The sequence below is a fragment of the Musa acuminata genome, chromosome BXJ2-10, assembly GCF_036884655.1.
Source record: "Musa acuminata AAA Group cultivar baxijiao chromosome BXJ2-10, Cavendish_Baxijiao_AAA, whole genome shotgun sequence".
In the NCBI taxonomy this organism is placed as follows: domain Eukaryota; kingdom Viridiplantae; phylum Streptophyta; class Magnoliopsida; order Zingiberales; family Musaceae; genus Musa; species Musa acuminata.
Window position 1 is genome coordinate 22,355,753 of NC_088347.1, and position 27,662 is coordinate 22,383,414.

Sequence of the window (27,662 nt, forward strand, 5' to 3'; positions counted from 1 at the left end):
TTTGATTGATCAAAAATAGTTAAATGCAGAGGAAACATTCTATTCTTTGCCATTTTCACATGTGATATCAGTGTTTTATTTTTATCACGAATTGAGAGAACCATATCTTTCATCTCAATTTCATAACCATTTTCAAGTAATTGTCCCAAGCTTAAAATATTATTTTTCATATCAGGAACATAATAAACATCTGAAATGCATACTTCCTTGCCATTATTAAGTTCAAGGAGAATTTTACCTTTGCCTCTTACTGGTCTTTGAGACAAATCGCCAAATGTAGTGTTCCCGGAATAACTTGTATCCATTTCTGAAAATAACTCTTTGATGACACACATGTGATTTGAAGCTCTTGTATCTAGATATCATGTCATAGATTGATCTTCTTTCAAATTATCATAACTCATTAATAAAACTTGATTTATGTTCTTTTCTTCCTCAACAAAATTTGCCTTATCACCTTGATTGTTAGGATTATAATAACATTCATAAGAATAATGTCCATACCTTTTGCAAATATAACATTGTATTTCAGACCTTTTAGAGTTTCTGCCACGTCCACAGCCTCGGCCACGTCCTCGACCTCTTTGGCTAGAATTTTCTCCACCACCTTCATTGTTTGGAGATTCTTGATTGGTCTGATTTCTGCCTCCTCTTCCTCTTTGTCCTCGTCCTCTTCCTCTTTGAGAATTTGATTCTCGTTTATTTTGAAGAGTAAGCTTCATTTGTAGTGCTTGCTCCATAGTTTTGTCTTCTCCTCTTTTTGTAATCCTTTGTTCATGAACTTGAAGGGAACCCATAAGTTCTTCTAAAGACATTTTTTTCAAATCTTTAGATTCTTTGATCGCAACAATAATAAAATCAAATTTCGGATCTAGAGATCTCAATATTTTTTCTATTACTCTCTGATCATTTACTTGTTCACCATTTCGTCTCATTTGATGAACAATAGAAATGATTTTTGAGAAGTAATCAGAAATAGTTTCAGAAGTACCTTGTTGTAATTTCTCAAACTCGGCTCGTAAAACTTGTAGACGTAGTTTCTTTACCTTATCAATACCACCGAATGCTTTTTGAAGCATTTCCCAAGCCTCCTTTAAAGTATTTGTTGGAACGATAATCTCGAACATTGTATCATCAAGTCCTTAGTAGATCATTAACAAAGCTTTTTTCTCCTTCTTCCTTCTTTCTTTGAGTTATTTTCTTCCTTCCGCATTCATCGCTCCTTCTGCTAGACTTGGTTCAGCAAATCCATCTTCTACAAACTCCCATACATCTTGGGAGCCTAGAAGAACCTTCATTTGGATGCATCATATGTCATAATTTTCTTTTGTCAATCTGGGGATCTGGAGTTGGATGGCACTTGAGGAAGAGAACATAGCTTAACCTATGCTCTGATACCAAATGTTGAATTTGATAGGAAGAGGTGATGGAGTTATCAAAACAGAAGAAGAGTAGGACAAACTTTAATCTTCTATATTTCTCTCAAGAAAAAAAATATTTTTACAATTTCAGAAACTCTCTTACACTCATGACCCAACATATGGGGTTTATATAGTCCCCAAAATATATTATATTAATTATATTCAAAATGAATCATTCTCTTTCAAGAAACCCAAGAACCAATAACCAATTTGACTTATCCTTCTATAGACTTTTAATCCATTTTTTCTTCTTGATGTAATGATTCTTCGACTTGATGCAATGAACTTTTCTTTTGATGAAATGAACAAGTTTAATTCCAACAACTATTTCATCCATCTGCAAAAAAGAAAATAATAGATTATGGGTTCTCATTGGACTTCATTGAGCGAGTATATATTAATCGGGCTTTGAAACTCCAAATAACCTAAGACTGCACTAGCCCCTAAAATTGAAAGTTATCATTGAATTTCATCATACACAACAACTATTTGGCTCAGTCTAACACAGCATTGCTTCCTTACTCCTCTGACTCACTTAGGAATTAATTCCTTACTCCTCTGACTCACTTAAGAATAGAATTAAGCCATCCACATCACATCCATAATGAAAGTAACCTCATCACTGCTTTGCTTAAAACTCACTTAAAAACAATGCTTTTATAAAGAATAGAATTGAGAGTGCTCTCCCATCGCTTCTGCCCTTCCTTAGAACAAAATGCCCTTCTTTCAACGTTACTTTCTACTTTGAAATGCAGCGATTGAGATTGAGTTACGGACTGTGCGAAGTAAGCCATGAAGAAAAGAACAGAACCTAGATGATGACATTTGCACTCAAAGAGACTCTAACACGAGCCCCGCTTCACCAGTGATCTCTGTCTCATAGACATGTCAAGCCAAGCACGCAAAGTGAAAGTACTCTGGGATTAAGCAACGCACATAAGTACGATTCTTGTAGCTAAAGCTGTCAGCAACCATGTTGAATTATTTGCATATTGAAGCTCTCACACTCACGTCATCTCATGTGGGCCTAAAGACGAAGACGTGTTTGTATTCAATAATTTGATTCCAACTTTTTTAATGGTTTGTATCTAAATCCCTATCTTAGATGGTTTAATTTTATCAGCTTTTCATGCTGGAGTTGAAGACACTGTTTTGTTTATTTTCTTTTTGAAGGATAAAACAATCTTTTCATAATGTCAGTTGTGATATTTAAATTACCAAAAAGTTAATTTTTGAATGACTCTAAAACCAAATAAAATATAATTATGATTCCCTGTTAGTGAAAGTCGATTATTCTTGAACAAAAACTGATTAATTATTTCTATTATTTATATCCTAATCTCCCTAAGAAATCAAGATTAAGTTTATGAATATCCAAAAATCCTATCTTGATCAGGGCTCGGAGCAAGCTTTTCATAGTATATTATTTTTATATAAACTTTCTTTCACATCGCGCTCATCAATGACGCCATGAATTGTCGAATCGGGTGAGTCATCACCTCAGCCAGCTAGTTGCCATTTATTATGAATGAACGGATGCATGCTAATGGTGTTGTATACTCTTTATATATACACAAGGAACTACCACTTCCCCGTGCAAAACATCCAAGTCTTGTTTCCGAGAGTGTGGGGAGACATTTCACTTGGTTGAGAGATGGCAATGGTCCTGGATTCATTTGTTTCAAGATACATTGGAGAAGTGACACTCTTTCTTGAGGGAGAGATATGCAAAGTGCTGGGCGTTAAGAAGGAGATCAAGACGCTGCAGGAGAAGCTGGAGACGATCAAATGTTACCTCGAAAGTGCAGAGCGGAAAAGCCGTGGGGATCGCGGCATCGAGGACTGGGTGATGAGGCTGAAAGCCATCATGTACGATGCCGACGACATCATCGATCTGTGCATGATGGAAGGTGGCAAACTGTTGGAGGCTCGGGGATCAGCATCAGCTTCAGGGGTAAGCTTCCTTTTCAGCTTTGTTTCTTCTTGCTTTCGGTGTACCAAATACCGCCATGAGATTGCGGGTGAAATCGAAGCCATTAATGGAAGACTGAAACAAATAGCTGAGGATACCTCCATCCTTAGTAATCTACAGTCTTCTGGTAGTCACCAACCCCAACCCGAAAAACCAACTGTACTTGAGACGTCTCCCTTGGAAGTCGAGGAGGACAACGTAGGGGGACAAATCGAAGTAGATGCCGATACTCTAATCACTGCCATGCTAGAGGACACCAAACAAAAATGTCGTATATTTGGGATTGTTGGAATGGGCGGAATCGGGAAGTCCACTCTGGCACGTAAAATATACAATGATGAAAGGATCAGAGTCAATTATCCCATTCAGATATGGTTGTATATCTCTAAGAATTATTCGGAGACGAAGTTACTCGGAGAGTTAATTCGGTGCGCAGCTAACAAACTTGAAGGACGTGAAGCCAAATCAGAATCGTTCGAGGGACAAAGCAGATCAGAATTGGAACCCAAACTTGCCTCTCTCCTCACCAAAAATTTATTTGTCGTGTTGGATGATGTCTGGAGTACAAATTTATGGAACGATTTCCTCAGGAAACCACTAAGTAAAGCAGTAGGTAGCAGCACGATCTTAGTCACCACGAGGAATGAAACTGTGTTAAATGGTATGAGAGCCAGCTATACCCACTCGGTTGAGAAAATGGATGACAATAGTGGCTGGATGTTGCTTCGAAATTTGGTATTTCGAGCTGGGGAGGAGGATGACGAGCGTATGTTGGAAGAAGTAGGCATGGAAATTGTTAGAAAATGTGATGGCCTTCCCCTTGCTATCAAAGCTATTGCAGGGCTTCTTGTTTCTAATGACAAAAGCATAGGGAAGTGGAAAGAAGTCCTCGAAAGTGATGCGTGGAATATGAACCAGATCGACGATGAAGTACCAGCGGCTTTGAATTTGAGCTATGTGGATTTACCATCTCATCTGAAACAATGTTTTCTGTATTGTTCTTTGCTCACCCAGAAAAGTGATTCGTATTACAAGGAAATTATTCGGTTATGGGTAGCCGAAGGCCTTATCGCAGAACGAGGAAATAGGCTGTTGGAAGATATAGGAGAGGAATACTACCATGAATTAGTTTGCAGGAATCTTCTACAAGTGTACCCAGGTACCTTAGGCAGGGAACACTTCTTTATGCATGACCACTTTCGATCTCTGGGTGCATATTTAATGAAGGACGAAGGAAAACTAATTAGACATGGTCAAAGATTAAATCTAAAAGCCAATGCAAAGATCCGTCGGTTGTCAGTGTCTAAAATGGGGAATAAATTGGAACTGCCAGATCAAATTATGGAAGACAAGTGTTTAAGAACCTTAATTCTCATTTATTCCCCTCGAACCAAGATAATCGAGGATAATGTACTTAGAAAGTTATCACATCTTCGAGTGTTGGTTCTGTCTGGTACATCAATTAAGAGACTTCCAGATTGTATCGGAGATCTGTTGCAGTTGAGGTATATAGATTTGGATGAGACAAATATTTATGAGATACCAGAATCTATAGGACGCCTTGCAAACCTCCAAACTCTGAACCTCTATAATTGCGCACATTTGCACAGACTTCCTAACGCGATCACCAGACTGCACAGTCTACGATGTCTTGATATTGAAAATGTTCCTCTGACTCATGTACCCAAGGGAATCGGAAAACTGATGGATCTTAATCATCTCGAAGGATTTGTGATCGGCCACAATGATCCAACGAACGAGTTGCATGAGGAGGGATGTGACCTAGAGGAGCTGCAAGCTCTTTCTAAGCTCAGATGTCTGAGAATATATGGGCTAGAGAGGGCAGTAACAGGGGTCTCGGTACTTGCGGACAAAACTCTTCTCAAGGAGCTGACTTTATGTTGGATGCCTCCAAAAGAAGATGACGATGATGAGGAAGACGATGGTGATGGTGATGGAGATGATAGCTACTGTGAGAAAGATGATGATGATGAGGAGGAGGAAGAAAATAAGGAGGATAACAGAGATAAGGATGAGGGCCAAGAAGTGACATGGAATGAGAAGGAATTCCAAGCAGTTGAGAAGGTATGCGATGAACTCTCTCCCCCATCCAGCCTGCAAGATCTTACCATTCGACGATTCCCCGGTCGGCAACTCCCATGCTGGTTGATGTCAACCTCACTAGACAAATCCTTCCCTAATCTGGCATATTTGAGGTTTTGGGACCTCAAATCATGCACGGAACTGCCTCCTCTAGGCATGTTGCCCCTTCTGAAACATCTTGACATCACCGGCGGTGAAGCCATCAAAACCATTGGGCCTGAGTTTCTGGGCCGCAAGTTCCCTGGAACTTCCGCATTTCCAAAACTTGAACATTTGGAGTTTGACGAAATGCCCAACTGGGAAGAATGGTCAGTATGGAGGATGGAAGAAAATGGTCAGGGACCGCACCTCAAGCTCTTTCCTAATCTGAAGATATGCAAGATCATAGAGTGTCCGAAACTGAGAGCTCTTCCAGAAGGCCTATCCCATGCTACCAAGTTGAAGGAATTGTATCTTGATAGTACTCAAGACTTGAGAGAAATCACAAACCTCCGGTTGAATTACAAGCTCGAGGTCAAAGATAACACGATGTTGAATAGAATATCCAACCTTTCCATGAAGTATCTGAAGGTGGAAGATTGTCCGAATCTGGAGTACGTGGAGAATCTCGACAGGTTGCAACAGCTGGTCCTGATATGTCCGCGACAAATGAAGCAACTTCCGCAGTGGCTGTCAACCCTAATTCAGCAGCGCCAAAGCATTCCTTCTGCTCAGTGGAGCTTCAGAAAACTGGAACTGCAATGCAACACCGTGCTGCTGAAGAGCTGTCTCGAGGGCAACGAGAATTGGCATATCATTCAACAGATTCCAGATGTCATAATTCAAACCTATTCCAGGAAAAGTTATATTCGATACAGCAAGCATCCACGCATGTACGATGCAAAAGTATGATGAATTCGTCGTTCCGGTAAGTTCATTTTCCATTTTCTTTTCTATCTATCCCATGACTGTATATACATATATGTGTATTTGTTTTCATGTACGTTGACTTTCTCCTTTCGTACAGGATCAATAAAAGGCCTCTGCCCGGTTATTCTACTTATAGATTTTTTGTGAATAAAGAAGCTATTTGGAGCAGGGATTCGATGATGTTGTCCTACTATCAAGCCTGTATGCTTGTTTGTTTCCTTCTACGTTACTTATTTGTGTATTTGCATCTCCACAATAATTTATCTTTCCAAAAGAATTTGGAACAAATGATGTGGTCATGTAAATAGTATGAAGGCGTTGTCCATAGGCTAGCTCAGCATGAAGATGTTGTCACTGATCCATATACGGAGATGGCACAGGGAGATGATTGACAAGAATCTACGGACAAATTTTCGTGCCTCATCGCAAGTACATTTTTCTTCCCTTTTCTCTTGTTGGTTGCTTTTAGCTGCTTATATTTTTAGGTTTTATTACTACATAAAGTTCTCGATGTTTCTCTTCTTCAAATGCTTCCTTTGGCAGGTCATAAAGGGCTGAATCCAAAGCTAGGTTCTCCTTCAACGTGAAGGCGGCTGCATCATCCTCTTCGAGGCTAAAAACGAATCCAAAAGACATCTACTCGGTCATTGTGGCTACAACTTCACAGCATTCTTCACTTTCTGTTCTTCCATCTTTGTGGAGCCTCCCGGTCATATATTTGGAGTTATTTTCATGCATTAAGACTTTAGCAGAACGGTGCGAGAGAGCCCGTGTGTATACAGTAGATGGAGCTACATTGGATGTTGCATGACCTCCAGTTTGATGTGTGTTCAGATTGTTCCTTGTTATATTTGATCAGAATAATATTTTTTATTAGAAGCTTTTGCATCGTCGCCTCTTACGACTGTTTGTTGACAGGATCGAGAGAATGAGAACCCCTTGTACGAGTTTGTGTCCATTGTGTAACAACACTCTATTTATCGGGTTGGTATTATTATTTTTCTTTTAATAGCGGCTGACACGCAGGTTTTGGTCTCACTTCCTTCTCCTCAGTTGTGTAAAGGTGATCTAAAAGGTAATGATGGTATATTAGAAGGAAAAAAGGAAAACCGAAACCAGAATCACAGAAATCATAGAAAAAAATGAATATTTTCTTTAAAAAATCTTATTTTAATCAACATAACTGTTGATTGCGGGGGCATAGTTCATATGGATGTTCGATAACCTACACTCAATAAACTTAATAGTGCCATAGGAGACGCATGCTATATCCTTCAGCAGCACAATCTTGTAATCCTCTCCCATATTCTGTGGATTCATCGGCAGGATGTCAAGTTTCGCTAGCTGTTTCCAATATTTCGTCATGCGATTCCTCCAACCCCCGCGCTGAGCCGCTGGTTATACATAGTTGTTTCACAAAGTCTTTGAATCGACTCCCTGGTAGATTTTTCTAACTCAGCTAGCTTGTTCAGGGAGACTTCGTCATGCGATGGCCTGTGTAAAAATAGTCAACAAAAGGATGCTGTGATAGTTGCGAGTGAGTGTCAATTAGATAGATGTTACTCGACTCCCTGGTAGATTTTTCAAACTCAACCAACGTGTTCAGGGAGCTCTGTTGCCGAGACTTGGTCATGCGATGGCCTTTGCAAGAATAGTCAACAAAAGGATGCCGTGATACTTGCTAGTGAGTGTTACTTAGATAGATGTTACTCGACTTGTAGTGGTTCGTTTCTCCGAGTCAAACCTATCATAAAACCATGTTGAATCATTCATTATAGAAGCTGACACTCACATCATCTCTCATGTGGGCCTCGAGACGAAGATTTATTTATTATTTATATTTAATATATATAATTTTTTAAAATATAAATGATGAAAATAACGTGGGTGTATTGGACCCATTAATCCATACCGATCTATGGCTATGAATTATTGATTCGGATGAACGATAACATCTGCTCATGTCGAATCATTCGCATATAAAAGCTAATACTCACATCATATGATGTGGGCCTAAAGATAAAAATTTATTTATTATTTATATTTAATATTTTTTAAAAAATAAATGATGAAGCTAGAAATCAAATTCATAATCTTATAGTAAACTATTAAAGTGATATATTTAATAACTTAATTCTAAGTTTTTCAAAGTTACATCAAAGGATAGTTTAGTTTTATCTTTGTGAATTTTTTTTTAAATTATTTTATGTCACGAGTGTATTAGACCCATCAATCCATATCGATCTATGGCTATGATTATTGGTTCGGATAAGTCTAACATCAACTATCATGTGGGGCTTAAGATGAAGACTTAATTTGTTGTCTGTATTTAATTTTTTTTTAAAAAAAATAAATGATGAAACTAAGATTCAAATTCATAATCTTACAAAACTATGAAAGTGAGACATTCAATAACTTGATTCCAAGTTTTTCAACGTTACAATAAAAGGTGGTTGTTTAGCTTTATATTTCATGTGGGACTTAAGACAATGTTGTTTGTATTTCATAATCTTACGGAACTATGAAAGTGACATATTGAATAACTTGATTCCAAATATTTCAAAGTTACATTAAAAGTTGGTTGTTTAGTTTTACCTTTCATGTGGGTCTTACGATGAAGAGTTATTTGTTGTTTGTATTATATATATATATATATATATATATATATATATATATATATATATATATATATATATATATATATATATATATATCCCTGATCAACATTCATTTGCTAGGTTGAGCCATTGGCTGCTTGGAGGAGCGTTGAGAATATAAGTATATATGTCATTGTACTGTTAGTAAAAATTTAGACGTATCATTTAAAAATCAAACAATTTTAATTTAGCACAACATTGTTGTATAAGATAGGTAATATGAACATTGTTTTGTCCAAAATAAAAAATGATAGTCATAAAATTTGCTAAAGTTTAAGTTTCACATGATTTGTGAAGCATCGTTTTTTTTTTTACTTGTCAAAATATTATGGTATAAGAAAATTCGTATGAACATCGTTTTGTTGAAAAATACGACGATCATCATATTTGTGAAAAATAGAAGGTTCACCATATTTGATGCCTAAATTTCTTAATTAAATTTTTTTTACTTTGAACGATATTAGGGAATTAAGAAGTCATATGAATATGGTTTACCAGTATTGGGACATGAAGCATTAGAATGATCCTTGTATGGTCTCTTTGTCACAAGGCATATGACACCTGTCCACAAAATGGGTTTAGGAGCAAGGCTCCTCCATCAAATTTATCTACACTCATCCAGATGAACGAGTGTAGATCTAGTCAACAAAAGATTTCTAGTTTCAGTGTGTTGGCATGAAAGAATAGTCAACAAATCTGCTTACACTAACATACCCTAACCAAAAGAAGCAACTGACACACCTGGTATGACCATCGTAACCAAAGTATTACTTATGCGTTATATATTCTAATCAAGCAAAGTGTTCGATGTACCGGATATGACCTTCTGGTCAAAGAATATATGTGTTTGTAATGCATCCTAATCAAACAAATCATTAATTACCTCAGATAGGTAGTGCACATTCAAAAGAGCCATGATTAATTGGTTTATAATATTTCGATGATATTATGCTATGATAAACTTATATAAGATTACCCTTCATTAATTTGCATATGAAGTTGTGTGTACTTGAGTATTAAGTATTGTAAATTTTGTATAATTAATATAACTAATAAAATAATCGTATAGTATTTTTCTGAAAATGCATGTTGCATAAATTTCATGCATTTTATTGACTAATAAAATTTATTATTTTGGCTGTCATCCATAAGGTAAAGCAAAATATTATATTATTGTGATCGAACATTGCCAGGAAACATCATATTATATCACTGTGGTTGACAGTTGACTTTTACATGATAAAATATTATTTATTACTAGGATTGTCCTTCATTCTCAGATAAAATTATAACATGATGATATACCAGTTAGATCTATTGAAATAGCATGTTCTAATAACATGATGTTAGATCTATTATAATATCTATTTAAGTATAATAACATGGCATGATTATCCCCCTCCATCTTAATAATTTGGATGATGAGGAAGAGAAGACGTGGAAGGTGGAAACGAGAACTATTAATTAAAAATATGTTATTGTAATTGTTTATAATAGGATTTTACTGATAAAAGTATGAAAATAATAAGCAAAAAGATAAATTTGATATTTTAGTTATGTTTTTTTTGTGGTGATGGACAACAGCACCGTTAGGCATAAGTGATTATTGTGGATAACGAGAGAGAGTAACGACAAGGTAAGGCAAAGGGAGAAGAGGAAGAGGACGACGTAAATACCGACATAATTGTTGAGTGACAGATGTAGAGCATGGACATCTGCATCATCTTCTTTCTCCTCTCCCTTTATCTCATCTCTCATCATCGCTCTTCATCTTCATCCATAATAGTCATTCGTGGCCCGAGCGACATTGATGTCCGCTACCATCGAAAACATAAGAGGAAAAACCGATAACGATAGAGGTATATATTTTACTTTCATAATATAGGAATTTCAATATAAATCTTTTAAGTCTAGGGACCGATATAGTAAAGAGGTCTAATTATAAGCGGTAATATGTAATTAGACCTATTATATTGTTTATCTTTAATTGTCATCACTCATAAACTGTTATGGTATCATATTTTTAGGCTTACAATTGATTTGGTTGAGATTAGGAGTAGATTTTATAGTATTTTTAAGAAGATTTAATAGTGTTTTTACTATACTTATCAAAATTTTATAATAAGTTAATTTTTTATTTCTATTTGGGTTATGTTGTTCCTAACTATCATAAATACCTATTTGAATCATAGTATAATATATCAAATGATATCTAATGTGTTTTGATTTTATTTGACTTATTTTTTATATTTTAAAATAGGATTTATAGTATTTTTATTGTGATGACCAATATATTTTAATAGACTAAAAATATTATAATAGGCTAAAAATACTACAATAAGAAGAAATTTTTTGAGGAGTGATTCCCGTAACTATGGGAAAAAAAAAAAGAAATACTGATTATGAAAATATAATTATATAAATATTTTCTTTAAAAAATCATCCTATTTAAAACTGTTGATTGCGGGGGCGTAGTGCTTATGGATAACCTATGCTCAATAAACTTAAACATGCCATACTATATTTCAACTATACAGTTTTGTTATCGTCTCTCACATTCTGTGGATTCATTGGCAGGATGTTAACTTTCTTTTGCTATTTCTAATATTTTGTCTTGGTGATTCCTCCGTCCTCCGTGCTGAGTTACTGGTTATACAAAGTTGTTTCACATATTCTTTGAATCGACTCCCTAAAAGATTTTTCAAACTCACCCAATGAGTTCTGGAAGTTTTGTTTCCGAGACTACGTCATGTGATGAGATAGATGCTTGTGAGGGTCAATTAGATAGATGCTATTCGACTTGTAACAGTACGTTTCTCATAGCTAAAGCTATCAACAACAATGTTGAATTATTTGCATATAGAAGCTCCCACATTCACATCATCTCATGTGGGCCTAAAGACGAAGATGTGTTTGTATTCAATAATTTGATTCCAACTTTTTCAATGGTTTGTATCTAAATCCCTATCTTAGATGGTTTAATTTTATCAACTTTTCACACTAGAGTTGAAGACACTGCTTTGTTTTGTTTTGTTTTGGTTTTTGAGAAGGACAAAACAATCTTTTGAGAAAAAATGGATCGGTGTTGCTACAAAACATTTTTATTGTGATTGTGAATATTAACTCAATAAAAAGGTGGTAGTTTAGTTTCTTTTTTTTTTTTCATCGTGCTATCTGATTTTAAAAATAAATTGGGGATATTTTTTGAAAAAGTTTCTCTTTTTAGCTTTTTGGGACGTTCTCATTCATTTAACATTTTATTTTTCTCTAATATCATAAAAAGATCTCTGGTAATAGCAAACACCATCTTCATCATCTTTCATTGTAATAGTGGTGCTTTTAATCATCGCCACCTCTTTAGAAGGCACTACGGATGGCCTTAGAGCTATCCTATTTTCGCGAGATAGATACGAGAGAGGATTGTAAATATAAAATTTATAATTATGTTATTATATGAAAAATTTTAATGTCAAAAATCGAAATCAAATAATAATAGATCATATATAATATACAAATTTTTCGATGCTACTCCAAAAGTCTTTATCTGCTCTATAGGCACATCGTCGTCGAATTCAAAGGTTATATTGATGTTGATCTACAAGAAAAACTAGACTTGTCTTCTTCTCTTTTCCTATCCTTCACAAGATCACTATGAGCGATAAATTAGGGACTAAGAAGATATGAAGAAAGATCTATAATCTCTTAACAACTTAATGTGACTAAATGAGATGAGAGAAGATCTGTAATCTCTCAATAATATTACGTCACACATATTCGCATTGAGTTCCTAAGAGTAAAGGATATATGATAAGTAATTAATGGTCCCTCCCATCAAAGGTATCTCCTAAGAAATTTTATCATAATTAGACTTCATTTTTACTGACCGATTACTATAATTAAAATTCAATCATATTTATAATATATCTTATTTAATTAGATAAGATCATATATTCTAAAAGATTTGAGATTGTGGACAATGGCAAAGTCAAAATAGTAGATGTCAAAAGTAACGAAGGAGATCATGATAGATGTCAAAAGTAATTAGTAGGGTTGAAGTAATGAGATGAAAGTGACATGATCGAAGTGATGAGGCTCGTAATGGGACGAAAATAGATCAAGATAAGTTAATAATATTATAAATATGAATTAATCAATTAGAGGATGTAAAGAAAAAGAGAAAAAAAATAGAGGTGGACATTTATAGTTGTCGCATGACAAATATGGACCACATTCTAGAATAGATGTCGCACGACCTTTATAATTACGCCACGTAGCTCTAAATCACTCGTCTAATCCAAAACCAAATTGGATTCCATGACATGTTTTTAAACTATTTTGATCACAATTTAATATAAAAATTTTTAAAGATAAAAAGTTACTCTCTAAATATTAGATAATAACTCACTGATATCTGATAAATTGATAGGGTCTTTGAGAGCCAGAGAGATTTTAATGCCATATTAGTCAATGTGGAACTCCAAGTATATAAATTTAAAAAGTCTTTAATATTTAAATTATCTCTCAGGTAATCGTCATATGCTAACAGATCACACAATCACTTATTAGATATTACGAAATGAATTATTAGGTTTGTTAGGATGTCATGTCGAACAGTGGTTAAGCGAAGAACCAGTCAATGCCATTTAGATGCTCATTAGATATTATGGAGTAGATTATCATAGTTTGTGGGATATCATGTCGAACAGTAGTCAAGCAAGGACGAGTCAATGTCGTTTAGATGCTCGTTAGATGTTACAGAATTGATTATTAGGTTCGGTGGAATGTCATGTCGAACAGAAGTAAAGCGAAGACCGAGTCATTTAAATGCTCATTGGATATCACAGAATGGATTGTCAGGTTGGTGGGATGTTATGTCGAATAGTAATCTAACGAATGACGAGTCAATGTCATTTAGATGTGTGCTATTTTAACTTTACATCTACGTTTCCTTTAGCTAACAGTTACGTGCAATAATGCTGGATTTCTCATGGCGGCTTGGCCTTAACTAGAGAGACACCAAACGTGTGGTTGATCTCATGTGAATCCTACGAAAGTAATGTGTTCCACATGTTTGTTGTTTGGTTTCAATAATTTGATTCTACCTTTTTCTTAAGGGTTTTTTTTTATATATTTTATCCTGATGACATGTTTTGTCATTACAATTTTCAATAAGACATATATTTATGTCCCTCCTAATTTTCAATTATTTCTATCAATTTTCAATAAGAATTTATGTATGTCTCACTAAGAAATCAATTTATTATATTTAGTGAAATCCAAGTTTGTTGGGGAAGAAGAAAATTCTAATAATTGATAATTAAATAATAAATCAAAAAATTGATAGAATATATACATGATTTGATATATACACACACATATATATATATGATTTTTATTATTTATTAATAATATTTTTATTATTCATCTTCATCAAAAAATCTCTCGAATATAAAATGATAAAGGAGTATAAATCTATATTTTTTTAATATTAAATTCAAAAAATTTTACTCTAATTAAGTTATTATTTTCTAATTAAACTCAAATGATTTATGCTTTTAACTTTCTTTTATTGTTATTCAATCCTTGAGTTGTACTCAATATTATGAGTTTTTCTTACTTTAATTTTAATTTTTTCTAAACACATATACTAGTTAACTCATTTAAGTTTTACTTATCCTTAATTTTATTATAGTAAATTTTAAATAGAAGAAATAAAATTAAAATAAATTATATAAAAAAGAACTCAACTATATTCATACCCAACATACAATGTTCTTGAGGTTATAGTTTTGTTTGAATTCCTTAAATACTTTCACACTAAATTTTAATTAATTCTTTCATTAATATGTCAGTCGGTGACTTGTCAACAAATTTAAATTGCTCTTTAAAAATATTTCAGTACGATAGTTATAAACTATAATAATGTATAAATATTATTAGTAATTATCATAAAATTAATTTTTTTAGATTTTTTATCATTTATTCTAAATACTTATTTTATAAAATTCTTAGTAGTTATGTTTATGATCCTTTTAATTAGTTTGATTTAAATCAAACATACCTTGTATAAATTATATATAGTTAAATTATTTATATTAATTTAAGGATTGAAAAGATGAGATGGAAATGGTAAGATCGAAGCAAAGAATTTGATAATAAGATTTTGATAGAATATTAATCAAGAGATCATAAGATTTTGATAGAATAAATAAATCTTAATTTATCAATGATTCTTTTATACTATAATTCCTAAGAATTAATTAAATAAGACTCGAAAAATACTTGACTTTCTCGACAATGACTGGGAGCAAGCATTTCCAGGTTAGGTTATTCTTTTGATGAAAATTCAATCGGTGTAGGCATTAAATATCATACGTAAGTGTGCTCGAGGAACCACCACTTGGGGCATCGAGTCTTCTTCCCGAGAGTGCCGAGGCCTTTTCCCTGATCGTCCTCGAGAGATGGCAATGGTTCTGGATACTTTCGTTTCGAGATACGTCAACGATGTGGCAGCTTTCGTAGAGGGAGAGATATGCAAAGTGCTGGGCGTGAAGAAGAAGATCAAGGCGTTGCAGGAGACGCTGGAGACGATCAAATGTTTCCTCCAGCATGCCGAGCAGAAGAGCCGCAGCGGGGATCCCGGCATGGAGATCTGGGTGAGGAAGCTGAAGGAAGTCATGTACGACGCCGACGACGTCATCGATCTGTGCGTGATGGAAGGGGGAAACCTCTTGGAGGTTCGGGCGTCGACATCAGCCTCAGGGGCGGTAAGCCTTCCTTTAAGCTTCGTCTCTTCCTGCTTTCGGTGTACCAAATACCGCCATAAGATCGCAGGCCAAATCGAAGAAATCAATGATAGGCTGAAACGAATAGCGGCAGATAACTCCATCCTTCGAAATCTACAGCCCGCAAGCCAACAACTCCACCCTAAAAAACCACCTCCACCACGTGAGACGTCTCCCTTGGAAGTTGAGGAGGACATTGTGGGGGAACAAATCGAAGAAGCTGCCGACGATCTAATCAATCGCATGTTGGAGAACACCGAACAAAAGTGTCGTGTTTTTGGGATTGTTGGAATGGGTGGAATCGGGAAAACTACAAAAGTAGCCATTAGCTTTCATTACTAATCTTCTTTCAAGCATGAAAATCAACTACCCTTTTACACCTCTCTTCTCCTTTTCAAAGGTTTAGGAGATAACCTTTTACGAGCACTTACTCCTCCCAAAATCGAATTCTTAACTTTAGAACTAGAGGAGGAGATTTCTCAAAGTGATTGCTACAACGTTTTCCCACTTTTAAGTTCTCTGTACTTGTATTTGTTAACCAGGGATGAGAGGGGTATTTATAGGCTCCAAATGGATTCAAATTTGGAGCCAAAACTAGTCTTTTCTGGGGTCTTTTGGGTACTGGCGGTACCATCGCCAGTGCTGGGTGGTATTATTGCTGACAGCACTAATACTATGCAGTACCACCGCTTGACACCCTATCATTGGGCGATAACATTGCCTAGTCTGGAGGTACCACCACCTGACACACACAGTCTCGACTATTGTGCCATCGACGATTCCACCTGTTGGGTCATTGTTTGGGCCTTTTATATGGCCCAACACAACTCAAACTTGATCCAATTGGCCCCTAATTGACTTGGCCTAATTCTAACTCAATTACACATAAAACCTACTTCGATCTACATAATTATTACAAAGCTAAACCAAATGTTATCCGACATGTCATTGGTTCATCGACGCCTTATCCGATTCTTCGGCGCATCATCATCTCTTACGACCTATTGCCCAATCGACCAGTTGACCTCCGTAACTCCGATTTTCTTGATGTAATTTTCGCTCTTCTTGGCCCAATGCTCGAACCCAAGGTCCGAAGCCTTTTGCTGATACATCGACCGATCCTCCGGCTCAACATCCAATCTTCTAACATGTTCTATTCTGACTCAATATGATTCTTTTTGCTTTAATTGTCTCTTCCTGATCGAAGCTTCCAACGTCACTCAAAATGCAGATCAGATCATAAACACTATCATTTGGTTTTCGAGATTCAACATCCTTAAAGGGAGAGCTTGGGGTTATTGAATAGGTGTCAATAGTACCATTGGGTTTGGGCCTAGTTGGACCCATCCACTTATAGGAGGGTGGGCAGTTGGCCTCTCTAGATAAAGGGATTATTTGGATTGAAATATTGTGAATTCTTTTAAAGTTCTTAAATCTATTGAATGTTGTATGCGCTGATTTATTATGAATTAGATTATATAACAATTATGGAATTTATTTATTCTAGCTTTGATCACTTATTCTTATAAGAAATGACATTATACTATTCCTAAATTTCTATCGGATTGGAAGCCTTACACACACTACCTCCTTTATCATTGTTAAGACTCTAGCTAGGAGAGTCCTAATAGAGAGGAGAATTCATGTAAAACCTACTTAACCTGACCCCTATTAAAGAGACGAAGAGGCCGACTAGGGTTAGGAGGTTGTTTCTTAAAGAAGAATTAGGAGTTGCAAAGGAATAGGAGTCTTGAGTAGGAGTCATATTAGGAGTTAGTTAGAAGTAGAAGTCTTGAGTAGAAGTCCTATTAGGAGTTAGGGTTTAGAAGCTCTATAAATAGTCATGTATTCATCCTCTTTTGTTGAGCAATATATGAATCTTTTCTGCGGCATTTGAGTAGCAACTTGGAGGGAGGAACTCCTATAGAGTTTCAAGGAGGCCGATCCCCTAAAAAGATCAACCCTAAGGTTAGAATCTGCAATGGTTCTAACAATCGTCTATCGGGCCAATAATGAATTCAAAAGCCACTCTCTTTGGTTATTGTGGTGTTGGGTTACAACAACCCTTAACTTCGTTCTCGAGATGAATTTGTTAGATTATATGACCCTTTATAATTAGATAAGATATATAATAAAATCAATTAGATTTTGATGATCAATAATGATTAATAGAAAATAAATTTATATTATATTAGATTTATTTACGGGATGCCTTTGATGGGAGGAATTCTCTTAATAATTTATCATAGATTCTATGCTTTCGCATATAAATAGATAGGACTACTATGGACTTAATGATGCATGTCATAGAAGACGCATTTGAGAGATTATAGTTTCTCTATCAATGAATCATCAATCTAAGTAATCTTATGAAAGGATATAAATTATTTTTAAAAGTCATAATGCCAAATTCAGATTGAAACATAACTCAAATACCATATATGTTAGGGACGGAGGAGCAAGGAAATAAAAACATAATACTATGATGTAGTTAAAGAGAATACTTTCAATCAAAAAAATTAAAGTAGTATTAAATAAGAGATAAGATTAAGAATATTTACAAGATATTCCTAAATGCATACTACCTTACTGCTAGTCATAGGTGCCCAGCAAGCCAATCACGTGAGTGATGGCACGTGTGACTTGATACATAATCTTTTTGCTTATTATATTTTGGCGTATATCACTTTATAACTATTGCATAAATGCATATATATATTGTGATGTCCTTGGATTTGTGCAATGGGAATCGGATCGTGATGAGATCACGATAATGAGATCGATTCACCTTTAAACACATATCCTAAATAATCCCGGTCATAGGTTACTCGAGAGGGACATCGTGATAACCGGATAGACTGGTGTGCTGTATACCCGTCCATATGATGGATGCAGCTGGTCTCATAGCTGCTCGTGTAGGGACACTAGGGATACAGTACAGGTGCTCATTGGAGAATGAGTTCACTGATTGATCCGCTTACGGAATGCTGGATGGTTGATGATGCCTTATTGTCAGACAGCGATTCCGTAGTCCTAGTGGTGTATCTGGTCCTTAGACTTGAGACACCAAGGATGTCCTGTATAAGTGCTCCACTCTTTGATACCAGACTTATAGGTTTGACTGTTCTCAGATCTAGTACAGCTGGTCATTGGGAGTGGTAGTCGACCTTACGAGGGCTATTGAGTGTCGACAGAGGATCATCCACTCTCGACGTCATGAGAGGAATATCCTATGTGTTCTTGCTCAGACAAATCCCTGGCCAGGGTCATTCGGGTTGAGAGAGAAAGAGTTCTCCGGGAGAATCCGATTAGAGCGAGACTCGAGTAGAAACCGTATGGGTCTGACAGCACCATGCTCGATATACGGTCTCTGGGATATTAGATGGATGAGGGACTATAGGTACATGGTAACTGAGGACAGATAGGTCCAATGGATTGGATTCCCCTGTATCGTCTGGGGACTACGGCGTAGTGGCCTAGTACTTCCGTAGTCGTTGAGTCGAGTGCATTATTACAGAGATAATAATTCACTCAGTCAGAAGGAGTTCTGACAGGTATGACTCACGGCCAGCTCGATATTGGGCCTAGAGGGTCACACACATATGGTAGGCATTGCGATGAGTAGAGGTTCGGATATGAGATATCCGACGGAGCCCTTGTCTTATTGGATGCAGATCCAATACCCACTAGGGAAGGACCCATTAGGGTTTTGACACGGGATCTCTATAAATAGGAGGGATTCACAGCCTCATAGGCTAGAGTCTTTGCTTGCCCTTCCTATTCTCCTCTCCCTCTCCACCTCAGAGTAGGCCTGGAGTTTTGAGGAGCGTCGTCGTAACCCTGCTGTGTGGATCACCGCTAGAGAGGAGGACGCTTGACCTCCTTCACCCTCTCCTAAGGATCTGCAAGGAAACAGGGATATACGATCTCCCTAGGTAACACAATCTCTATACGCAGTTTTGTGTTTTTTGCGGATTTTGCGCACCAATCTTCGCACGACGATGAACATCCTTTTGGGAATCGGGGATTTTTGTTTTCTTGTTCTTCCGCTGCGCATATGATGTCGCCCCCCCTATGATTTCCCAATAGTGGTATCAGAGCCAGGTTGTTCGTGCGAATGATTGGTTTTGAACTGCGTGTGTTGTGTTTAGGAAGAATATTGACGTCAAAATCGTTGACGCAAAAGCGAGGAAGGGCAGCAACAGTTGCTGCCCTCGATCTGCATACCTGCAGCCATCTGCAGCGGCAGCCGCAGCTGCAGCCGCAGCCAGGCAGCACAGCGCCGGCGCATGCGCAAGCGCTGTGCCTGCAGCAGCCGGCCGGCGGTCTGCTTGCAGCAAGCTTGCTGTTGGCGGGGCTGGCAACCCACGGGCAGAGGCGCCGCAGGGAAGCGGCGCCTGCCGCTGAAAGGAAGCGGCGCCTGCCGCCGCTGCTCCCGCGGGCGAAACCCCCCCCACAGGGGCGGCCGCCCGGCGGTACAGCACCGTCTGCGGAGGCAGCGGCGCCCGAAGGGGGCACCCACCCGTAGCGGCATCGCCGCCAGCGGGCGTGCCGCCTGCAGGCGAGGGCAGTGCCCTCGCCCCGCCGCACAGGCCGCCGCCGGCAGGGTGGCGGCGGCGGCAGCAGCAAAAAGGGCAAAGGGTATTAGGGTTTTCTGGGCAAAAGACAATTTTGCCCCTCGGAATTTGAGAAATTCCAGTTTCTGTCTTTTATCCAAATTACGAAAATACCCTTAGGAATTGAGAAATTCCCTATATATCCCTGATTTCAGAAAATATTAATTAATTAAAAGGTTTAGTTGATTATTATTTTTATTATTATCTAGTAGTCCTACATGATGATGATTATTTATACATGTGATGTATGATGTGTGGACGGATGATCATGGACCGTGTGATGTGTGTACTTGTGATTATTATTATTGAGGTCTGCGAACCTCCATTATATTTCTCGTTTATTGTCGGGCCTGCGTGCCTATGATTAAGTTGTAATCACATGAGGAGGCGCAGCGGGAGCGTGGATGCCATAGCAGGACCTACGAGACGGACGATTGTGATGCATGGAGATGCATCAAGATGTCGACAGAACCGACGAGGACGAGATGGACGATCACAAGGCATGGAGATGCACCGTTGCACACATAGATCTTGATGTGAGTGATTAGGCCTACTGGCTCGGGCCTAATCATATTAGGTTGTGGTCCATGATCATCTGGTGTGATTGCTTATACACATACTAGATATGTATATATATTTGCATGCGATGTAGATATATATTAAATATGCATATGTGTGACATGTCATATTAGGAGACCTAATCATAGAAACATCTCTCGATAATATTAAGTCGGTAAACGTGAGGCAATTAGATTGACCCACGTGGCCTTCCATCGTTATGAGTAGGAACCGAATCCCGGTGTAGGTTGAGTTGGTCGAGTCCCTCGAGACTCACCTATATCGCGATTCGCTATCTTGCTTACGACATAGAGATGTCACCGGTGACCTGAGGGCATGATATGCTTGGTCGAGTCCCTCGAGGGTATATCATCAAATCAGACTCATCTTGTAACGAAGGTGTTGACTTAACCGAGCATCATGGTTGGTCGAGTCCCTCGAGGCCATGGTGATTCGGAGGCCGAATAGGACGGGAATCACAAGGAGTTGTGATCGGCAAGAGTTGTCTACCTTTTAGGCTTAGTGTGATTGGTCGAGTCCCTCGAGGTTACACTAAGACGCTGATTGGATCCTGATCCCCACTAGAAGTCTGCCGGAGACTTCCGTTTCACGTGCTGAGGGTGTCGCGTGACTCGTTAGTAAAATAGTGGGAGCATATTAAGATAGAAGTCCATATCTTGATAGTTTATTTCTTGCAAAATCTGCATGTTATTCATTTTTGCTACATCTTTATTTTCAGAAAATGTCGCTTTCAAATCCCTTACGTGGCATACTTGATGTCAACCGCCTCATTGGTCCAAATTATACGGATTGGCTCCGTAACTTGAGAATTGTTCTCACAGCGGAGAAAATCGTGTACGTCCTTGATAAAGTGATGCCTACGCCCGAAGAAGGGGCAAGCGAGGATGAGATCGCTCGCTACGTGAAGTACATTGATGACTCCACTCTTGCTCAGTGCTATATGTTGGGCTCTATGACTCCAGAGTTACAGAGACAACATGAAAAGATGGATGCCAGATCCATTCTCCTACATGTCCGTAAATTGTTTGAGGAACAGGGAAGGACTCAACGATATGAGATATCCAAGAGCCTTTTCCGCGCTAGGATGACTGAGGGGACACCGGTTCAGAACCATGTCCTAAAGATGATTGAGTGGATAGAGAAACTCACAGGTCTAGGAATGGTCCTAGAGGATAACTTGTGTGTGGACATTGTGCTTCAGTCCCTACCAGATTCCTTTTCACAGTTTATAATGAATTTTAATATGAACAAGCTTGAGGTGACTCTCCCAGAGCTCCTCAATATGTTGAGGGAGGCAGAGAGTACTATTAAGAAAGAGAAGCCAGTTCTCTACACTGGTGAGACCAGAAAGAAAAGGAAAGCAGAAAGGTCCCTTAAGAAGGGAAAGGGCAAGGGCAAACAAGGTAAAGCAAAGGTTGCTAAGAAAGACCCAACAAAGGACAAAGGCCAGTGCTTCCACTGTGGTAAAGATGGGCACTGGAAGAGAAACTGCAAAGAGTACCTTGCAGAAAGGGCGAAACAAAAGCTTGATGAAGCTTCAGGTACATTCATGATCAGTCTCCATTTGTCAGACTCTTATGATAACACATGGGTATTAGATACCGGTAGTGCTTATCATATATGCAATTCGTTGCAGGTTCTGGCAAGGCCTAGGAGACTAGAGAGAGGCGAGATGGACCTAAAGATGGGTAATGGAGCAAAAGTTGCTGTATTAGCTGTTGGCGAGGTCGCTCTACATCTGCCTAGTGGAGCTTTTATTGCATTAGATGCATGTTATTTTGTTCCTTCTATTATCAAAAACATTATTTCCATTTCATGTTTAACAGTTAGTGGATATAAATTTGTTTTTGAGAACAATGGTTGTTCGATATTATTAGATGATAAGATCATCACGAAAGGAACATTGCATAATGGTTTATTTATGTTAGACACCACTCCACATATCATGAATGTAAATGTGTCCAAAAGGAAACGAGATGAGTTGAACAGTGCATACCTGTGGCATTGTAGGCTAGGTCACATCCATGGAAGAAGGATTCAAAAGTTGCTAAATGATGGATATCTAGATCCATTCGACTATGTGTCATATGCAACTTGTGAGCCTTGCATTCGTGGAAAACTGACCAACTCTCCATTTAGTGGAACTGGAGAGAGAGCCACTGAGTTGTTGGAACTCATACATAGTGATGTATGTGGACCCATGTCAACTCATGCCATTGGAGGTTACTCCTACTTCATTACATTTACTGATGATTTCTCAAGGTATGGATATGTGTACTTAATGAAGTACAAGTCCGAGGCCTTTGAGAAATTCAGAGAGTATAAGAATGAGGTGGAGAACCAGACTGGAAAGAGTATCAAAACTCTTCGATCAGATCGAGGAGGTGAGTACTTAAGTACAGAGTTTACTCACTTCCTCAAGGACCATGGGATATTATCCCAATGGACACCTCCTTATACACCTCAGCTCAATGGTGTCTCTGAAAGGAGAAATCGTACATTATTAGATATGGTACGGTCCATGATGAGTTTCGCTGACCTACCCATCTCATTCTGGGGATATGCCCTAGAAACCGCAGCTTACCTTCTAAACAGAGTTCCAACTAAATCGGTAGTGTCTACACCATATGAGATATGGAAAGGGAAGAAGCCTGATCTTAAGGTTGTTAAGATTTGGGGCTGTTCTGCCCATGTTAAAAGACACAACCCCGATAAGTTAGAATCAAGGACAGAGCGATGCAAATTTGTGGGATACCCCAAGGAAACTTGTGGGTATTATTTCTATCATCTCGAGGACCAAAAGGTCTTTGTAGCTAAGAGAGCAGTGTTCCTTGAGAAGGAACACATTCTTGGCGGAGACAGTGGGAGAATGATAGAGTTGAGCGAAGTTAGGGAACCAAGCTCAAGCACCACTCTACAGCCCGAGTCTGTTCAGGTATCTAATACACAAGTTTCAACTTTACGCAGGTCTGATAGAGTATCCCATCCTCCTGAGAGATATGTGGGACATATTAGAGCAGAGGATGTAGAGGATATTGATCCTCAGACCTACGAGGAGGCTATTATGAGTATAGACTCCGGGAAGTGGAAAGAAGCCATGAATTCTGAGATGGATTCTATGTACTCCAATAAGGTTTGGAACCTAGTTGATGCACCCGAAGGTATTGTACCCATCGGTTGCAAGTGGATCTTTAAGAAAAAGATCGGAGTAGATGGAAAGGTAGAGACCTATAAAGCAAGGCTAGTGGCTAAGGGGTATCGTCAAAGGCAAGGTGTTGACTACGACGAAACTTTCTCACCCGTAGCAATGCTAAAATCCATCAGAATTCTATTGGCTATTGCAGCACACTATGATTATGAGATCTGGCAGATGGATGTGAAAACCGCATTCCTCAACGGGAACCTGGAGGAGGAGGTGTATATGATGCAACCTGAGGGATTCGTGTCCAAGAACTGCCCAGATAAGGTGTGTAGGTTGCTTAGATCCATTTATGGACTAAAGCAAGCTTCCCGAAGTTGGAACATAAGATTTGATGAGGCAATCAGATCTTATGACTTCGTTAAGAACGAAGATGAGCCTTGTGTATACAGAAAGGTAAGTGGGAGCGCTATCACCTTTTTGGTGTTATATGTGGATGACATCCTCATCATTGGGAATGACGTAGGAATGCTATCCACAGTAAAGACTTGGTTATCTAGACACTTCTCCATAAAGGACTTAGGGGAAGCATCCTATATCTTGGGGATTAGAATCTATAGAGATAGATCTAAGAGGATGCTTGGCTTGTCCCAGTCCAGGTACATAGAAACCATTGTCAAAAGTTTTGGCATGAAAAATTCCAAGAAAGGGCGAACATGGATATGATACCTTATGCCTTAACAATAGGGTCTATCATGTATGCCATGCTATGTACTAGGCCTGATATAGCGCATGCTCTGAGTGTCACGAGCAGGTATCAGGCGGATCCAGGCTTGGAGCACTGGAAAGCAGTAAAGTGTATCCTTAAGTACTTGAGAAGGACTAAGGATCTTTTACTAGTAAATGGAGGTAATAGCCTTAAGGTTGAAGGCTTCACTGACTCATGTTTTCAGTCTGATGTCGATGATAGCAAGTCGAATTCAGGGTATGTGTACACCTTGAATGGAGGAGCAGTGTGCTGGAAGAGTTCCAAGCAAGATACTACTGCTGACTCGACCATAGAGGCGGAGTACATTGTTGCATCAGATGCAGCAAAGGAGGGAGTCTGGGTGAAGAAGTTCATCACAGATTTGGGAGTCGATACAGATAGCGACAAGTCGACTTCCTTATATTGCGACAACTATGGGGTGATTACTCAAATAAGGGAACCCGGGTCTCATCAGAAGTGTTCTGAGGAGGTTCCAGCTTATCAGAGAGATCGTAACCCGAGGAGATGTAGCAGTGGAAAGAGTTCCATCAGAAGAAAACATTGCAGATCCACTAACAAAGCCGTTGTCTCAGATTGTCTTTGAGCGTCACAGGGGTCTGATGGGGATCAGACACATAGGTGATTGGCTTTAGGTCAAGTGGGAGATTGCTAGTCATAGGTGCCCAGCAAGCCAATCACGTGAGTGATGGCACGTGTGACTTGATACAGAATCTTTTTGCTTATTATATTTTGGCGTATATCACTTTATAACTATTGCATAAATGCATATATATTGTGATGTCCTTGGATTTGTGCAATGGGAATCGGATCGTGATGAGATCACGATAATGAGATCGATTCACCTTTAAACACATATCCTAAATAATCCCGGTCATAGGTTACTCGAGAGGGACATCGTGATAACCGGATAGACTGGTGTGCTGTATACCCGTCCATATGATGGATGCAGCTGGTCTCATAGCTGCTCGTGTAGGGACACTAGGGATACAGTACAGGTGCTCATTGGATAATGAGTTCACTGATTGATCCGCTTACGGAATGCTGGATGGTTGATGATGCCTTATTGTCAGACAGCGATTCCGTAGTCCTAGTGGTGTATCTGGTCCTTAGACTTGAGACACCAAGGATGTCCTGTATGAGTGCTCCACTCTTTGATACCAGACTTATAGGTTTGACTGTTCTCAGATCTAGTACAGCTGGTCATTGGGAGTGGTAGTCGACCTTACGAGGGCTATTGAGTGTCGACAGAGGATCATCCACTCTCGGCGTCATGAGAGGAATATCCTATGTGTTCTTGCTCAGACAAATCCCTGGCCAGGGTCATTCGGGTTGAGAGAGAAAGAGTTCTCCGGGAGAATCCGATTAGAGCGAGACTCGAGTAGAAACCGTATGGGTCTGACAGCACCATGCTCGATATACGGTCTCTGGGATATTAGATGGATGAGGGACTATAGGTACATGGTAACTGAGGACAGACAGGTCCAATGGATTGGATTCCCCTGTATCGTCTGGGGACTACGGCGTAGTGGCCTAGTACTTCCGTAGTCGTTGAGTCGAGTGAATTATTACAGAGATAATAATTCACTCAGTCAGAAGGAGTTCTGACAGGTATGACTCACGGCCAGCTCGATATTGGGCCTAGAGGGTCACACACATATGGTAGGCATTGCGATGAGTAGAGGTTCGGATATGAGATATCCGACGGAGCCCTTGTCTTATTGGATGCAGATCCAATACCCACTAGGGAAGGACCCATTAGGGTTTTGACACGGGATCTCTATAAATAGGAGGGATTCACAGCCTCATAGGCTAGAGTCTTTGCTTGCCCTTCCTATTCTCCTCTCCCTCTCCACCTCAGAGTAGGCCTGGAGTTTTGAGGAGCGTCGTCGCAACCCTGCTGTGTGGATCACCGCTAGAGAGGAGGACGCTTGACCTCCTTCACCCTCTCCTAAGGATCTGCAAGGAAACAGGGATATACGATCTCCCTAGGTAACACAATCTCTATACGCAGTTTTGTGTTTTTTGCGGATTTTGCGCACCAATCTTCGCACGACGATGAACATCCTTTTGGGAATCGGGGATTTTTGTTTTCTTGTTCTTCCGCTGCGCATATGATGTCGCCCCCCCTATGATTTCCCAACACTTACTTCATGAACTATGATCCTTTTTATAAGACATAGTAATAATTATCTTACTCCCATTATGTCACCAACGATCAAATTAGGTATAGGAACTATCCTCGTAACTTTTAAATCATGGGCCAATTAGGTAGAACATGACTATAATTACTTAAAATATAATAACTATCTATGAATAAATTCTTAACGATATAAGATCTTACCAGTAACAAATTGGAGACTCCTAGGCTAAATGGTATCACACTCCCTAAGCCAATCATTTACGAACCTGGAATACTTTAAGCTCTGACACTTCCCATTATGCACCAAGCTATCTCCATAAGGTATCCCTTGTTGCTTGCTTAATTTCTTTCTTCTTAGGCTATGCCCTAAACAATTACACGTTAGCATACAGAACTCAACTCCGTTAGCACAACGGCGAAGAACTCGCTTGTTCCCTTGTTCCTATTCTTTTTCTTTTCCGTCTGTCCTTAGGGCCCAGCTAAACCTTTCCATTTGCGCCTGTAACTTTAAGATGAAAGAAATAAGTAGCATATAATATAAAGTTAGAGTGACAAAACACTTGACTGTAGGC

At 38.6% G+C, this 27,662-nt stretch overlaps 1 protein-coding gene across 2 annotated transcripts; it reads left to right on the forward strand.

Moving 5' to 3' along the window:
- The first annotated feature begins 3,025 nt into the window (after positions 1 to 3,025).
- Positions 3,026 to 7,414, forward strand: LOC135625857 (putative disease resistance protein RGA4). Of its 2 annotated transcripts, XR_010492175.1 has the most exons (3): positions 3,026 to 6,403; positions 6,503 to 6,834; positions 6,949 to 7,414. XR_010492175.1 is itself a non-coding variant. In XM_065130966.1 (2 exons), exon 1 carries the CDS (start codon positions 3,076 to 3,078, stop codon positions 6,385 to 6,387), a length of 3,312 nt encoding a protein of 1,103 aa, XP_064987038.1. In that variant the 5' UTR covers positions 3,026 to 3,075; the 3' UTR covers positions 6,388 to 6,403; positions 6,503 to 7,414. The 2 variants fall into 2 exon arrangements, 1 of the variants encoding a protein (XP_064987038.1); XM_065130966.1 differs by having other exon boundaries at positions 6,503 to 7,414.
- Positions 7,415 to 27,662: the final 20,248 nt, after the last annotated feature.

What these genes read in the sequence shown, in the direction of transcription:
- LOC135625857 (XM_065130966.1), top strand. Translation starts at nt 3,076, where the DNA reads ATGGCAATGGTCCTGGATTCATTTGTTTCAAGATACATTGGAGAAGTG.